Below are 17340 nucleotides of genomic sequence, written 5' to 3'. Positions count from 1 at the left end.
AAGAGGCCACAGGTGTGTTCATTATCATCATCATCATTTATTTTCCCTTAAAGGCCCCTGTCGATGTATTACATAAGGGGGGAGCGTATACAAGGTAGATAATAAAAACGAAGGTCATAAAAATATAACAATGCAACACAGGGACATAAAAAGAAGCAAAGAATGCGATAGTTAAAACAGTGCTTGTCAATATTGTCAATGTTGGCAGTGCTTTTGTAGGAGCGACTTGAATTTACAGGCTTCCCTGTTGTAGTGCTGATCGACCAATCGGTCGCTGTTCCTTTGCTGGCAATTCAGGGTACTTGCGGCTGCCGAGGACTCCTCTCGAAATAAATCACTGGTTACATTGTTGGAGAGTGGGGTACTACCAGAGATGTGCATTACAGGTTGCATGCTACCTTGGAACATCTTTTTCCTCGTCTTGCCGCAAAAAACCATGAAACGAATGGCCATCAGAAATGTTACTGTGTCAGGTAACTATGAGGTAGAGAACCGGTTGGCCACCATTGTGATAAGTCTGCTGCATTTGGATGCATTTACTTGTTGCGGCACTTGCATCGGTATTCAGTAGCACATCATCTAACTTGCACTCCTGCTTTGTTACACAAAGACGATCACAAAATGTAGACAAAGCAATGAACACATTGTCAGGGCTTTCCCAAGGTGTTTATATGGGGCGCAGACAAGATATTCATGAAGTTGAATGGGCACGGTTAATGCAGGTACTAAGCAGTGCATGGGAAAGAAAGTGATGTATGTGGTACACAGGCTTGAGGTGCGAAATCAAAGAGCGAGTTTCTTGGCGTGCTATACTTTACTCGAGGTTGCCATGACAGTCACTCTTTAAGTAGGTATGCTGAAGTGCAAGGCGTAGCAAAAAGTTGAGATTTTTCCTACTGCTTGTGTAAGCTGCAAACTCCTACCCCGCCCATAAGTTTTGTCTCTTCTGGGTTGTCCATTTTATTTGACATTTTGAGAAAAATTAGTTCCTAACTTCTTATGTTTTTTAGTGAGGAAATCTTCACTGAGGAAGTCATGGAATTTCCACAAAGGCTTGCTAGACACCCCGTTTCTGTAAACCTCGGGAGAGAAGCACTGGCTGTCCTCCTTCCACTACGACGTCTAAAGGTGGTGGTCGCTCTGAGCCCTCCTCTTCAACGGTGAACCTTATGGCTTCCTCAGTGCTAATCAAGTGATCCATGAAGGCAGGCAGCGTGTATTTATTGATGATGCAAAAGCAGTCGTCAGTGTATCAGTGGAGCACCGTCAGGAAAGGGTTAATTAAAGCAACCCATATTCTGGTTTTCTACTGATTACATTGTCAGATTAGCAATGGTTACTGAAATTCATAGTGGCACTCAAAGTGACCATTTGAAGAGCCACCTAATGACCAATGTCAAGAGGAGAAGGGTTGCTTCTAATGCCCTCGCTGAGCACCATCAACTGGGATCAGGTTTCAGTTATCGCCAGGGAAAAGAACCGGGTGCGGCATCAGTATATAGAATCTTTGACTATCAGTCAACAACAACTGGCCAAGTCGAAACTGCAGTAATTTCCCGCCTGTCTCTGCAAGACGCCTGAACAGATAACCAATGTGAACTTAAGCTCAATGTATTGAGCGTTTTAGTTTAGTGAAACGGCTTTCATGTGGAAGTTGAGATGTCTACACAACTATGGTCATTGTTCTTTTTTTTCTGTTATTACGGTAGGCTCCCTTTAAGACGAACTCGAAGGGACCATGAAGATTTGTTCGTCTTATCAGAAAAATAATTGGCAATATGACCAGATTCACCCAAATATCTTACTTCAAAACAATAAATGAAGTAGACTTATACCCGTGTCACACGGGCGTTTGGAAGGCCTTGCAACCGATAGTCAGTTGACTGAAAGGTCAAGTTCGAGCTGCTACACAGGCGGTTTCGACGGCCGCCGAGTCAATAGTCTATCGAGTCAACGGAGCACCTCACAACTCTATCGAAATCTCGATGGCCTTTGAGCAACGGAAACGGAAACGGCGCGAACATGCCCTCTCTGTCACATTGTGCTCCAACTCACGGTTAGAAAGAACAAATCAAACCAAAATGCTCTAAAAATACTATGTATGAGTGTTATCAATTATTCAATAAATTATTTTTGCCACTTGATATGCGCGAACTACACACACTCTCGACAACAGCGACGTGCAGCGACGCAAACGTTGCCGCAGTTTCGCTACTCAACAACTTAAAAACTAAACATACATGTAAGGCAATGTATAAACAATTGTTTTAATGTATAAACAAACATAAAAGAAATTATAGTGCTTTTAAGTGGTTTTAATGTTGTTTAAGTTTTTGTGACATGAAAACGAAAATAAAGATACGCAACGCCACACAATTTGGCGAGAAACGCCGGCACCACTCAATGGCCTTTAAAAAGTGCCGTGTAGCAGAGCGACAACTCCTTTGAGTCGATAGAGTTCTGGCGTTTCGAAGGCCGTCGACTGGAAGGCCTTCCAAATGTGCCCGTGTGACACGGGTAATGCAAAGGGAGGAAAATGACATAAAAAGCATTTATTGAGCTGAACGTAACAGAAAACTTAACAGAAAAAGGAGAAACAAGGCAAAGCGTCACGGATGAGGAAGGTAGACGGAGGCGTGCTGGGTTGACCTCCTCTAGCAATTTCTACAGGTTTTGTTTGCGATACGGATGTACCGACTTCGTCTTGGGATAACATCGTCCTTGTGTGCCGTGCACTGTGTGTGCGAGTGAAAGCATGCAATGGTGAGCCAAAGATGGCAGCTCAATCTCGCGTGTATGTGAAAGGAAAGGGAGGAGGAAAGCACGGCGCCGTCTTCCGTCGCGCGCACGACACCGAGGGAGGGGAGAAAGGGGGCATGCGTGCTTTGTCTTGAAAGTTTTGGGGGCACAGTCTAGGTGGGCCGAAGGCTCGTAGCTTTATGTGCACTGTGTTCTCGCTGCTCAGTTTGCGTTGAAGCGATAGACAGTACGAAGGTTACTTCGCTCGTTGCTGCCACTGCGATTCCTCATGCCAATGTTTTGACAGCGAGCGTCCGTGGTCATAGAGTGTGATGTGTTCATGTTGGCCTGTGCGTGCTGACACCATGCTTGCTAATGTAGTTGGTAAGCACATGTTTACAAGGGGGCGTTCTAGTCTGGTGGCTGCTGTGTATGGCACAGCTGCACAAGCCCCGTCTTGAACAAAATCTGTGACACGGACAGTGTAGGCGTCTAGGCGCACTGAGGGCCGATAGCGTTTGCATGTCACCCGCGTTCACGTAGTTCCACGTCACTGTAACTTTTTTGTTTCCTCTTGTTTTCACCTCTGTCCACGGGCGCCATGCGCCGCAGGCACCCTCCTAGCCTGCCAAGTCGGTAGCAGTGATGGTCACTCCAAATGTTCGTCTTAGGAGGAAGCTTTAGCTTGGGTGCTCCTATCTAAATGCATGTAAAAAGAGAATGCATTTTCCTTGGCAACCACTGCACCAAATTTGGCGAGGTTTGTTGCATTTAAAAGGGAAACTTAAAATCCATTGACTGTTGGTTTCGAATATTTATTTAAGTCGTCAATTCTTTATTAAAAATTGGCAAAAATAGAAAATTTTCAGAAAACGAAACTATGAAGTTTACAACTCTAACTCAGCAATGAAAGATGATACCACAATCCCGTGAATTACATACTATAGTACATCTAAAGAGAACAAAATTGATATGTAACACATGAATCTTGAAAAATTGAGTAATATGGAAGTACAGCTTTTGTTCAACCCTTGTACACAACTTAACAAATTCACGTAAGATATCAAATTTGTCCATTTTCAATGATCTAATGGATGCCATTTACAGAACCACAATATCTGTCCTTCATGCAGTGCTATTACATTGTTAACTTCATGCTTATATTATTTTTCAAACTTTCCAATTTTTTAAAATTCTTGTAACAAAATTCAGGCCCTAAATTGAAATTCTGCTTCGGGCACTCACTAGAATTTAACTTTCTCTCTCAAATGCAACAATTTTCATCAAAATTGGTCCACGGGATATCTCAGAAAAACATTTTTGCATTTTACATTGCGGGGATTTGGGGAATTCGACGTGCCATTGTGCGGGCGCTTTTAGCTGTTTCTGCAATCCCTACACCTCACTCCCTCCTTGCTCCAAACTGGTTGTCAGCGGTGGTGCTCCACTCGCAATAGTTCGCAGTGAGGACTAAAGCCCCTCAATCTCCCAAAGTAGCGCCATTCACTTCCCTCCTCCTCCGCTCGGCGCGGCCTCGATGGTGGCGCGACCGGTAGTGGGCCTGCCGTAGCAGACGACGGCTAACACGCTACGGGAGGAAATCCGCAGAAAAGTTCGTTCAAGCCCTGTGGAGCAGTTTTTTCAATCGAGATCTTTCTTCGTCAGTCGGTAACTGGCCTTTGGAATTTCGTGTTGGAATTGCGGAAGAAATAGAGAAAAGGAACATTATTCAAGGCGTATTTAAGACGTAAAGCGCGCGACGTTGAGAGTTCGTGTTGCTGAAACATGACGCAAGCATGCGGTGTACTCAAACACGCGCGTAATTACTAAAGTTTCAGGTGTTGACAGCGCGAAAGTATGTGTACGTGGTTTCGTAGGTTCATTTATGTACCTGCAGGATACTTTTGTTCGGCCAGCGCGTGAGAGATTGCTGACCGCTCACAGCCGGAATGGCTGTGTACGACTCTACGATCAACGTGCACGGTAAACATCCCCAGGCGAGCTAGATAAAGTTATCCGGATCCATCCACTATGACCTGCATCCTAGCTTTAGTCGCTTCGGAACGTTAAAAACGTTAATCACCACAAACCATACCAATACATGCGGGCGTACATTCGAAGCTAAAAGACTGCATCATAAGTCATATTGAGCCTTGCAAAAGCGTCGAGAATGTGCCAACTTCTGGTGGAGCTCAAAACACACCCTGAATAATGTCGCTTTTATGTCACAGGCCAGCTGCAGGTGCGTGCATTTCACTGCAAGACGAAACTGCATGAAAATAAGAGAGCACATTCGAAAAAAAAGAGTCAAACAACGTGTTGAAAACCACGCAGAGCATGAACACACACTTTTTCGAAGCGGAAGGCGTGAACTAGGCTCGAAATAAGAGGTTGTGAGTAGCCGTGGCCCTTACTTCACTAAGCCGTGCGTTCTTTGCCACTTCCTCGAAGTCAGCCTGCCCGATTCTGCGAATCCACACTTCTTTTTGCGTTGCGCCCGCCGGATGGCAAAGCAAAAAGCTTTTTGCCCTCGCTGTGTCTGTTGTGGCAACCGAAGGCGTAGCAGCATGGCATCGCAATTAAATTCTCGGCCTTATACATTCTATTAAGCTAACGCACTCCGTCAGTCCGCCTGCCGTACTTTCGTCGTGCAGGCCCAACAATGGAGGTCGGCGCGCACTGGAAAGAAAAATACATACAAAAGCGCGGCGCCTGCTCCGCGCTGGAAAGAAAAAATACAGAAAAGCGCGGCGCCTGCTTCCACGTGACATAGATTGGCCAATGGAGGAGCGGAGGAGGCTGGGGCGACAGGAGGCGTGGAGGAGGACACGCCAGGGTGAGCAGGGTGTCGGAAAGATCTAAGAATGGCGCTACTTTTGAAAAATTGAGGGGCTTTAAGTGAGGACGTCATGAAGCGGCCTCTGGTGGCTACTCTCGTGCTGTTAGTGTGTCTCTTCTCCCTTGGGACTGCACCGGGTACGTACATGCTTCCTCTCGTCCGCCGACACCTTTGTGACTAGGACTGAGCTCACACACGGGGGCTTTGCCTGTGCGGGGAGCCCGTACCTCGTGTTGATCCCATCCCAACACTAAGCCGAAGAACAGGTGCCTAGTGCTCGCGTGAGGTGGTACAACGCCGAGCCGCACATATCGGAGGCCCAAGCCGAAGGAGATTGCCCGAACTCTCGCGAGTTGGCCCATTGGTTATTGCGAGAGCAAGTAGCATAGCCACCGGGACTTTTCCTAGCGCCGTGCCCCAGCTTGAGCTCGTGCTCTCTCAGCGACGTGCTATGGGCGCCCCTGACTGTATTTTTCGCGCTTGGTGCGGGACCCCTTCGGTTCCTCGCCGCCCCAGGAGCAGGCATTTGTGCAGTGTCAGGTGCCGCCGAATATAATAAACGGTATCAGCTAACTCAGGGCAGTACTGTGTTCTTGCGTGTGTCGCTCGGTAGCCCCTTGCAGCCTGAGCTCGCGCATAGCGGCACTGGAGGCTGACGTCTGACGCGGCCCTCTGGCTCGCTAAGCTCAAACCCGCGGTGGTTGGTACTCCTGTGAGACCTGAAGACTCCACAACAAGTATTTGAATAGGCCGCGTCAGAGTATGGCTCGAGCTAAAGCTTCCTCTTAACTAAAGAGTACATATGAGGCAGTTTGTCTGAAGTGTATTTTTTTTTGCATTCAGTCTATCAAAAACCAAACAACCGTTCCCATGTTGTTCATTATATGTGAGAATTTGGCTTAACGAGAGTTTACTGTAATACGATAAACCAATACAAATTTTCTCAGCATGTATTCATATTGAGTTTTTGTTTTGTCATTTGTGGTTTTTTTGAAAAATGTGTTGTGCATGTAAATAAACACCAACTTGATAATGCTTGTTGATGGGGCACCTCGGTTCATTATGAATTATGCAGGCATCAGTTTGGGCGGCCCCTAGCATCTAACCAGCTGGTGCAGAAGAAGTTGGCTGACATGCTAACCGAGATCTCTTTGGGGCTGCAGGCCTGCCTACGCGTGGGTCGCCTCTTTGACCAGGGAAGGTATGTCCAGAAGGCTATGAGGCGTAAATATCTATCCGGAATTTAAACCACAAGGCACTTGCACCATGTACAAAAGCCTCCTTATGTAGCATATCCCGGATGCCAAGTGCGTGATTGGTGAAACCCAGCTTTTAATGAAGTAATGTGTGAAGAAGAAACATTCAGGGAGACTTGCGCACTATGGCATGGGCTCTTACATTCAGCAAAAAAGACATAGGCATCATGCACTGTGGTTCAAATAAGAAAGCTTGTAGCTGAAGTGTAGATACCAGAGCAAAAGCACCAAAACAAGATACAAGTGTTGTGGTTATCCAGTATCTGCATTAGATTAGCCACAATGTTTAGCACATTGGCAAATGAGTTGGTGTGAAAGTCGTGTTTTTCGGCACCTGAAAAGCTCTTTTGAAATGTTCCATCAGGTCAATGTCAACTCGGGCCTTATACAAAGATGCACCGCTAAGCGTAAAGATGAGATCTTCCTGTGTAGTGAAGGTGTCTTTTACTGTATTGTTTTGTCATGCAAGAGTGTCAAACTGCACAGTGCCTAAACGAACACCTTCGAGAACATCGGAGTATTGTAGGAGGGGTTGTTAGTGGACGCCTTGGGGTGGCATTGTTGCCATTGTAGTTTGCAAGAGAAATCACAGAAGCGCAAAAAATTTTGAAATGGAGTAACAAGTGTGAATGTGGCTTAGCTACCCTTGTCAAGAAAGGAGTGCGATTTCCTATCATGAAATAAGTGACACATTTGGTAAGATGTTTTTTGCAGATTGCATTTTTTGTGCCACGCTTCTGCTAATCTTCCTGTTTCCTGTTGCAAAGCACATTTATACCGGCGCTCAGGAAAATAATGTTCAGTTGTTAGCACTGTGCATGTCTACCCTGTTGTCAATGTCTAGTGCTCTGGGAAAACACCAGGTATGCTAAACAAACTAGCCCAAAGTTCATCCTTGGTGAACGTTAATTGAAAGCCCAGCTTCCTGAAAAAATAAAACACCATTCCACTCCTTTCCTTGCATGTGCACACAAATGTATGTATATGTAAATTCAGATACATTTTTAGGCAAAAGTGTATACTTGCGAATTCTCCTGAGCTTTTATTTAAGTTTGTCAACTCGGGCTCCTTCTGTGATTTTAGGAATGCTTGTAAAGTACAGTTAAACCTCGATATGACGAAGTAGGTAAAATCGGCAATTTGCTTCGTTATATTGAAATTTCGTATTGAAATTAAACTTTTTATGCAAATAAGTACAATCACCGACCGAATTTTTTCGTACACAGAAAGGGGCTGCAAAATTTTCTAAATTATCAGGCAATCGAAAAAAGCTAATTTGAATGAAAAAACAATTCCCTTTGATGAATGTGGAAGCCGGCGATGAATGATGTGGTTTCATGCCATGTCGATGATATCTTTACATCAGCGGTACAAATTATGTGAAGCCAGCCACACTTTCGCATGCACTCCACCCCAGCAGCAGATTGCATCGCCCGCACTGAGATGGCGCTATCATGAAAAGTGGTGGCAGCGGGGAATGCTTCATCTTCCTCAAGCCCCAACAGGTCGCCGAAATTCGACATTAGGCAACCTCAAATACTACACGTGCAGGAAGACAGATTACATGATTCCACGCCATCTCAACATGGCCACCCTTTGCTCACGCGGCAGGCTACCTCTAAAGCAGGGTGCGCGGCTGCGTATGCGCTCAGTCATGCTTACGACCATGCGCAGCGATGGCTGAGACGCGTGCCAATTGAAGTTCGTTATATCGAGGTTTAACTCTATTGCAAAACATTTTGCCGTCAGTCTCCAACCATGCGCCTTTGAACTCATTTAATGGTGAAAGGACACCAGACGTGCACTTTCATCAAGCAAGTTTATTCAGACAGGTTCTTGATGCAGGCAAAATCAGCAACAGCATGGGCACTGAGATCTATCTAAAAAATTCACAGACAATTCCGTTACTCCCTAATGTGAAATTTGAGCGCAGCCCTATGCGTGTTTTCATTTCACAATATATTGAATGGCGCAGACAATCTGGCTTGTTCGGCATGTTGCAAATGGAACGAAGCGTGGCACGACTGCCTCATGAATCTGGAGATAGCAAGAGCCAGCGCGTGGGTGATGCGTGGGCGCGATTTACAGCAGCTGCCGCCGACAGACCTCCCAGACGACGCGCACTACTATGGCGCCATCTTGTAGTACCCATCGCCGCACTACGCTTTTCTTTTCACGCTTTCGCCATACTGTCCTCCACTTTCTGCCTCTTTGTTTTGCTGAACCCTCCTCTTGTCTTTCATCCCTCACTGCGCTGCACATTTCCTTTCATCTTTCACTGTGCTCGTTCGCTCGGTTATGCCGCCGACAGTCACTGCATGAACAGCTGCCTGAGAGCTGCGTCCTAAAGCAATGTGTTGCTGTTCCAAGTTTGCTGCTGCTTATGTGCTGCATGTAGAGATAAGTAGGGTGTGTATGTATCCCTCTATCACTAATGAACCGTTCATTACATTGTTCTCATTGTCTGTTGATTTTATGTAGTTGTGACTTGCAAAACTCGAGCCCCCTCGGTTCCCTCTCTCCTCGTTCATTACATAATGAGGGTCTCATTTCTGGCAGCTTTGACGCCTTCAGGTAGCATACGAGAGTTTATTGGTCAGTTTTCCTCTCTCAAGTTCACATACCATGCGCTGCCTTCCGGCAGAAAGGATGTTCAGTTGCCAACCGATTTTCCGGACCTCGCAGGACTGAAAAATAGTCAAAAAAAATCGAACAGCCCCTCGGTTCCCTCTCTTCTCGTTCATTACATAATGAGGGTCTCATTTCTGGCAGCTTTGACGCCTTCAGGTAGTATACAAGAGTTTATTGGTCAGTTTTCCTCTCTCAAGTTCACATACCATGTGCTGCCTTGTGGCAGAAAGGATGTTCAGTTGCCAACCGATTTTCCGGACCTCGCAAGACTGAAAAATAGAAAAATTGAACAGCCCCTCGGTTCCCCCTCTTCACTTTCATTACATAATGAGGGTCGCATTTCTGGCAGCTTTGACGCCTTCAGGTAGCATACGAGTGTTTAATGGTCAGATTTCCTCTCTCAAGTTCACATACCATGTGCTGCCTTGTAGCAGAAAGGATGTTCAGTTGCCAACCGATTTTCCGGACCTCGCAGGACTGAAAAATAGTCAGAAAAATCGAACAGCCCCTTGGTTCCCTCTCTTCTCGTTCATTACATAATGAGGGTCTCATTTCTGGCAGCTTTGACGCCTTCAGGTAGCATACGAGAGTTTATTGGTCAGTTTTCCCCTCTCAAGTTCACATAACATGTGCTGCCTTGTGGCAGAAAGGATGTTCAGTTGCCAACCAATTTTCTGGACCTCGCAGGACTGAAAAATAGTCAGAAAATTCGAGCAGCCCCTCGGTTCCCTCTCTTCTCCTTCATTACATAATGAGGGTCTCATTTCTGGCAGCTTTGACGCCTTCAGATAGCATACGAGAGTTTATTGGTCAGTTTTCCTCTCTCAAGTTCACATACCATCTGCTGCCTTGTGGCAGAAAGGGTGTTCAGTTGCCAACCGATTTTCCGGACCTCGCAGGACTGAAAAATAGAAAAATCGAACAGCCCCTCGGTTCCCTCTCTTCTCGTTCATTACATAATGAGGGTCTGATTTCTGGCAGCTTTGACGCGTTCAGGTAGCATACGAGAGCTTATTGGTCAATTTTTCTCTCTCAAGTTCACATACCATGTGCTGCCTGCGGCAGAAAGGATCTTCAGTTGCCGACCGATTTTCCGGACCTCGCAGGACTGAAAAATAGTCAGAAAAATCGAACAGCCCCTCGGTTCCCTCTCTTCTCGTTCATTACATAATGAGGGTCTCATTTCTGGCAGCTTTGACGCCTTCAGATAGCATACGAGAGTTTATTGGTCAGTTTTCCTCTCTCAAGTTCACATACCATCTGCTGCCTTGTGGCAGAAAGGGTGTTCAGTTGCCAACCGATTTTCCGGACCTCGCAGGACTGAAAAATAGAAAAATCGAACAGCCCCTCGGTTCCCTCTCTTCTCGTTCATTACATAATGAGGGTCTGATTTCTGGCAGCTTTGACGCGTTCAGGTAGCATACGAGAGCTTATTGGTCAATTTTTCTCTCTCAAGTTCACATACCATGTGCTGCCTGCGGCAGAAAGGATCTTCAGTTGCCGACCGATTTTCCGGACCTCGCAGGACTGAAAAATAGTCAGAAAAATCGAACAGCCCCTCGGTTCCCTCTCTTCTCGTTCATTACATAATGAGGGTCTCATTTCTGGCAGCTTTGACGCCTTCAGGTAGCATACGAGAGCTTATTGGTCAATTTTTCTTTCTCAAGTTCCCATACCATATGCTGCCTGCGGCAGAAAGGATGTTCAGTTGCCAACCGATTTTCCGGACCTCGCAGGACTGAAAAATAGTCAGAAATATCGAACAGCCCCTCGGTTCCCTCTCTTCTCGTTCATTACATAATGAGGGTCTCATTTCTGGCACCTTTGACGCCTTCAGATAGCATACGAGAGTTTATTGGTCAGTTTTCCTCTCTCAAGTTCACATACCATCTGCTGCCTTGTGGCAGAAAGGGTGTTCAGTTGCCAACCGATTTTCCGGACCTCGCAGGACTGAAAAATAGAAAAATCGAACAGCCCCTCGGTTCCCTCTCTTCTCGTTCATTACATAATGAGGGTCTGATTTCTGGCAGCTTTGACGCGTTCAGGTAGCATACGAGAGCTTATTGGTCAATTTTTCTCTCTCAAGTTCACATACCATGTGCTGCCTGCGGCAGAAAGGATCTTCAGTTGCCGACCGATTTTCCGGACCTCGCAGGACTGAAAAATAGTCAGAAAAATCGAACAGCCCCTCGGTTCCCTCTCTTCTCGTTCATTACATAATGAGGGTCTCATTTCTGGCAGCTTTGACGCCTTCAGGTAGCATACGAGAGCTTATTGGTCAATTTTTCTTTCTCAAGTTCCCATACCATATGCTGCCTGCGGCAGAAAGGATGTTCAGTTGCCAACCGATTTTCCGGACCTCGCAGGACTGAAAAATAGTCAGAAATATCGAACAGCCCCTCGGTTCCCTCTCTTCTCGTTCATTACATAATGAGGGTCTCATTTCTGGCACCTTTGACGCCTTCAGATAGCATACGAGAGTTTATTGGTCAGTTTTCCTCTCTCAAGTTCAGATACCATGTGCTGCCTTGTGGCAGAAAGGATGTTCAGTTGCCAACCGGTTTTCCGGACCTCGCAGGACTGAAAAATAGTCAGAAAAATCGAACAGCCCCTCGGTGCCCCCTCTTCTCGTTCATTACATAATGAGGGTCTCATTTCTGGCAGCTTTGACGCCTTCAGGTAGCATACGAGAGTTTATTGGTCAGTTTTCCTTTTCCTCTCTCAAGTTCACATACCATGTGCTGCCTGGCGGCAGAAAGGATGTTCAGTTGCCAACCAATTTTCCGGACCTCGCAGGACTGAAAAATAGTAAAAAAATCCAACAGCCCGAAAAGAAGAAGAAAAAAAATCTAGGCTTCAAAAAGTGAATGAACAAAAATATTTAGGTGTCATGATTGCTTCAAACCTCAGATGGGATGTGCATATTTCTAATATTACTTCATTTGCCCTGCTCAAGCTGTTTTATCTTCACAGATGCCTCCGGCTGACCCCTCAATCTAGCAAGCTTTCAGTCTATACTACATATGTTAGACCGATATAAGAATATGCTAACACAGTATGCTTTTCTTATACAGTCACTAACATTAAAAAACTAGAAAATGTACAGAGGAAGGCTGCAAGATTCATCTGCAACAAACACACGCACCAATTCTTTCACAAATATGTTAAGTTCTGGATTCCAAACACTGGCGATTAGAGCAAAACAAGCGTTCCTGAAATTTTTTTTCCAGCTACTCCACAACTATTATAAAATTGACATATCATTGTACATTCATCCATTAGAATCCCGTGTAACATGGCACAAACATTCACACACTGTAAGAGTACTTTTACCACAATGAGACTTTCAAGAACTTTTTTTTGCACTTGCTGTCATGGAATGGAATTGTTTAGATCCCCCGGTTACTAATGTGAATTCATTATCGGACTTTGCCTCAAAAAATAGAAAATGTCATCTGTTAATGCCATAACACTCGCAGCCCGAGAGGTATTTCGCCATCATTGAAAGCCCGTTAGTGGCCGAGTACTCACAACAAAATGTTTTCAGGTTTGCTGTTATCTTTTGCTGTTGTTCACTTTGGTTTATCTGGGTTATGTGCGCTTTGTACATTATTTCTACTATAAGTGCGTATATGTTATAAGCATTACAAGTGTGTTTACAGAACTTAATCTCGGCATTCTTTCCTAATTATCGTTAAGGAAACTTAAGTATAAGCCCCATGCAAGTGATCTTGCACGGGACAGCGACAAGCGATGCGATGGAGATGGCTGTCGCGCTCGCTCGTCGCTTACAAGTCGTACCCCACGGGAGCGACGATCTTGAGCGACGTTTCTTCAGCGTGGCCAGTATGGGGGCAGCAACATACGCGCCGAAGCTAGTGTGACCCGTGCTTTATCAACTTAAGTTGATGTGTTTTACTGTAAAAAGCAGCATAAAGTATTTCTGAAGGTCTTGTAGTAGGTTCTCATCCTTGCACATATAAAAATTCAATCGTTAGTAGAGAGAGAGACTAAAGTAGAGACTTCATGAAGCTGCATGAAGTCTACTTTCTTGCATAGTGAGTGCCCACCAGATTGCCGCGCCTTTTCCATTGATGTCAGAGACTTGTACTATTCATTACCAAGTAACCTGATTTTAGAGGAAGTCGGTGATTGCATCGATAAGTACGGCGTAGTTAAGTTTCAAAATGCCTGTGGAACGAGCGTCGGCAGCTTCATGGAAATGCTCACTTACTACCCAAAATCTACATTCATTTGTCACGACAATAAGGTTTTAATTCAAAAGCAGGGAGTGTGTATAGGTTCATGCTTGGCACCCATACTTAGCGACATATTGTTGGCACGCTATGACAGGGGCTTGCTCGCCTACAGCTGACGACCGCAAGAATATTTTGCTTTGTAAACGGCCTTTTGTATTTTATCCAGTTGACCCTTGTGACATGGAGTTAACCTCCAAGACAATTATTGTCGCCTTCAGTGCGATTATGAAGGATTTTACATTAACAACGGAAGAGCCCACTAATGACCGTTTAAGGTTTTTAGACATTGAGATTGTTTTTAAACCTCATCACGTGTGCTGGAGCTACTCGCCTCGCTCAAAGAAAGGGCTTCTCCCATTTTCGTCTGCCCACTCCAAACTCGTAAAACGAGGCATTGCTAAGGCATGTTTGCAAGCTGCTCTGAAGCGCTCGTGCGAGCACTCTGTTGAACAGAGCTTTTCAGCACAACTCAGCAGACTAAATGAGAGCAGCATTCCGGGCAAGTTGGTAATCCATTGCTTAAATGATATTGCACGACATAAAAACGACACTGGGCAAGTTGGTAATCCATTCCTTAAATGATATTGCACGACATAAAAACGACACGGACGTGTCGTTTTTATGTCGTTTTTTATGTTGTTTTCTCTCACGTCCGTGTCGTTTTTATGTCGCGCAATATCATTTGATCAACAGACATAACATCAGCAGGCTACCCGACCAGCGTTTTGTGCAGTATTGCTGGTGACCTTGTAAAAGAGTTAAAAAATGCCGGAAAACAAACTTTGCAGTGACCGCCTTCGAGATCTAGGCTTGCTGTCATTCCTTATGTACACCGTGTTTCCCATAACATTATGAAAATTGCGGCCAAGGCATGAGTGAGGGTGGTGTGCAATGCCCCTAATAAACTGAGCGGGTTGTGCAAAATAGTCAATAGGGAGGATACTGTCGAGTGCAATAGCTGCTATAAGAATCATGTTCGCGGCTTTATCAACTGTACAACGCAGGTTGTCTATAAAATCCTGCTTGATTGTAAATGTTGCTATATCGGGCAAACGGGGAGGTGCATTAATGATCGCCTGCGCGAGCATGACGCTTCACTAAAAGGAAACCCGTACAGTCATCTAGCTGCGCACAGACGTGTGGTTGCACCCCGATCTTTAAGAACTGCAAAATAATCAGCAGATATAGCGAAAAGTCTGCACGGGAAATCTTTGAAGCATTTTGCATATTCAAGAGCGCCGACGCGTGCGTCCCTCTCGCTCTCAACAAAAGAAATCGATTATCTTCGTGGCTGACACTTATCCTTCTTTTTCTATTCTTTATGTCACCTTCATGATGTATTTATATGCTGCTTCTCTAAATATAGCATTTGGTTGCTAGTCAGCGCTCTGTCCTGTTTACTCGCTCGTCGTGTGTTGCGCTGTTCCTGTTTTTATTCTAAAGATGAACCAGCCAGCCCCATTGAACACACTGCTAACATTTTATAAATTATAGGGTTTACGCCACATACTATTTGTACATGTGTCGTGTTGCAACTGCCCCAGCCCTGAGCAGTGCTGGCTAACGCTCTCGGGGCCAATCTCCCCAGGGGAGGGTATGAGCCATGGTATGTGCTGACGTGTCTCACATGTGCTCCTTGATTTTTCGGCAAAAGGCCCGGTAATTCACCCCAGCTCATGCAAGGTCTCACATAACAGCATACGTGAAGTTACAAGGACCGTGTAGATACCAAAATTTGAGGTGCGAAACCATTTTTCTCTGATTTAGGAGGATTATTTCTACGAGCACAGTGTTGCTGCGAGCTAAGCCTGAAGAAAGCAGGGCCTAGCGGCCGTGCTTAGGCGTGCTCTGGTGGGGCCATCGACCTTGCCGGGGACCTAGAGGCGAAGTGCTTCAAGAAAATGGCGTCCGCTATGCGTGTGGAAGTGGAGGGTGAAGAAATAATGCCGGAGGAAGTTTCCGAGAAGTTTGGCTGGCGCATCGCCGGGGAGAAGAAGACCCAAGAGCAAGAGAGCAAGCTAAGTCTAACGCCGGTCAACGGGGGGCTGGCGGCTGCCGGGCATCGTTGCCCGCAGCGGAAAAATTTCAAGAGCAAGCTACTCAAGGCAGCGAGGATGTCTGTGTTGCTGAGGCAAGATATCAAGATCGTCATGTGTCCCAGGGGAGGTCTGAACATTGGGGAAGTATCTAGATTCAAGATCAGCCGAGCCATCGTCGCAGCTGCGAATGTGAGTGGTGAGGAGGTGACGCAAGATGTTCTTTGCCCAAACAAACAGCAAAACATAGTCATTATCAGTATGCCTAAACGAGAGAATGCAGACCGCTACTCGGCAGTCAGAAGCCTCACTATCAACGGCACGGCACACGAAGTCAGTGCCTACGAGACCGCCCCCCATGGCACCGTTAAGGGCGTCATCAGGGGTGTCCCGATGACGGACACTATTCAAGAAATCAACGACTACATCGTTCAAGAGTATAATCCCACTGCTATGCAAGCCAACCGCATCGGCAAGACGACGATGGTGGTCATCGCATTCGACGGCGACAAGGTCCCGAACTACATCAGATACGGCAACCTGCTGGTCGAGTGTTCGCTGTATCGCAAGCAGATTGATATGTGCTACCGGTGTGGTCGCCTCGGTCACCGGATGGACGTTTGTCCTAACCCCGAAGACAAGATATGCCGTGGTTGCGGCATGAAGAATCCTGAAGAAAGCCACGTTTGCAGTAACCCCAAGTGCAGCCTCTGCGGGGGCAACCACCTCACCGCCGACAAGGAGTGTACAGCGAGATTCAAGACGCCATACGTCGTTCGTAAGCGGTGTTGGGAACGTCAGTAACGAGAACAGGTGCAGCAGCAGCGGCAGCAGCCGAGGGGGCCAGCGTGGCAGCAGACAGCGTGGCAGCCGCTCCCAGACAAGGCGAGGGAGAAGCACGAGCGATACCAGGTCACCATTGGCAGCTGGGGCTCGCAGGCGAGAATCTCGTTCGAGGTCCAAGTCGAAGACCCGGCGGAGCAACGGCGCCGAGAAACAGGTGGGCTGGGCAGCGGGGTCTCCCGTCGCTCTTGACAATAGCAATTTCCCTCCCCTTCCCTCCTCCCGCCCTTCCAAAGACAACGAGTGTAGACACTGTTTGGAACTCAAGGAGATGATAGAGAGGCAGAGCAATCAAATCAAGAGCCAAAACAATCAGATAAAAGCAATGATGGAGCGTATCGAGATGCTCAGTAGAACAAAGAACAGTGATAATGACGTCGGTGCAGTTAAAAGGAAAGTACCCAAGAGAGACACCACCAACGCTGCTCCACCGGCGACGAAGCTGATCACGCCACCGGCGCAGATCACATCACTGGCGTTGACACAGTCAGTGACGCAAACTCCACAGACAGAAACGGCAGTGGTTGCCATGGAGGAAGAGAAGGCCGAGGCCGCCGTTCTTCTGACAATGGAGTCGGTCATGAGCATGCTATCGCAAATCTTCAGCCAAATTTCCCAAATGTCTGCGCAAGCGAGCAGTCTAACAGTAAGAATGGATAATGTGGAGGCCAAATGCAGCCAACTCTCCGTTAGAGTCATGACGATGGATGCGAAAAATAAGCATCTCACCGTTGCCA

General features: G+C 46.3%; 1 protein-coding gene across 4 annotated transcripts in view; it reads left to right on the top strand.

Moving 5' to 3' along the window:
• The window catches only part of LOC139055880 (glutaryl-CoA dehydrogenase, mitochondrial), a 107344-nt gene that overhangs the window by 85555 nt on the left and 4449 nt on the right, over positions 1-17340 (top strand). For all 4 annotated transcript variants that reach the window (XM_070533471.1, XM_070533470.1, XM_070533469.1 and 1 more), the window contains one exon: positions 6654-6779. In XM_070533471.1, the coding sequence (XP_070389572.1) occupies positions 6654-6779 (126 nt within the window). The remainder of the gene's footprint in view (positions 1-6653; positions 6780-17340) is intronic.

This window comes from Dermacentor albipictus, chromosome 2 (assembly GCF_038994185.2).
Source record: "Dermacentor albipictus isolate Rhodes 1998 colony chromosome 2, USDA_Dalb.pri_finalv2, whole genome shotgun sequence".
NCBI lineage: Eukaryota > Metazoa > Arthropoda > Arachnida > Ixodida > Ixodidae > Dermacentor > Dermacentor albipictus.
The sequence above is the reverse complement of the archived record's forward strand: the minus strand, read 5'-3'. Positions and strand labels throughout refer to the sequence as shown.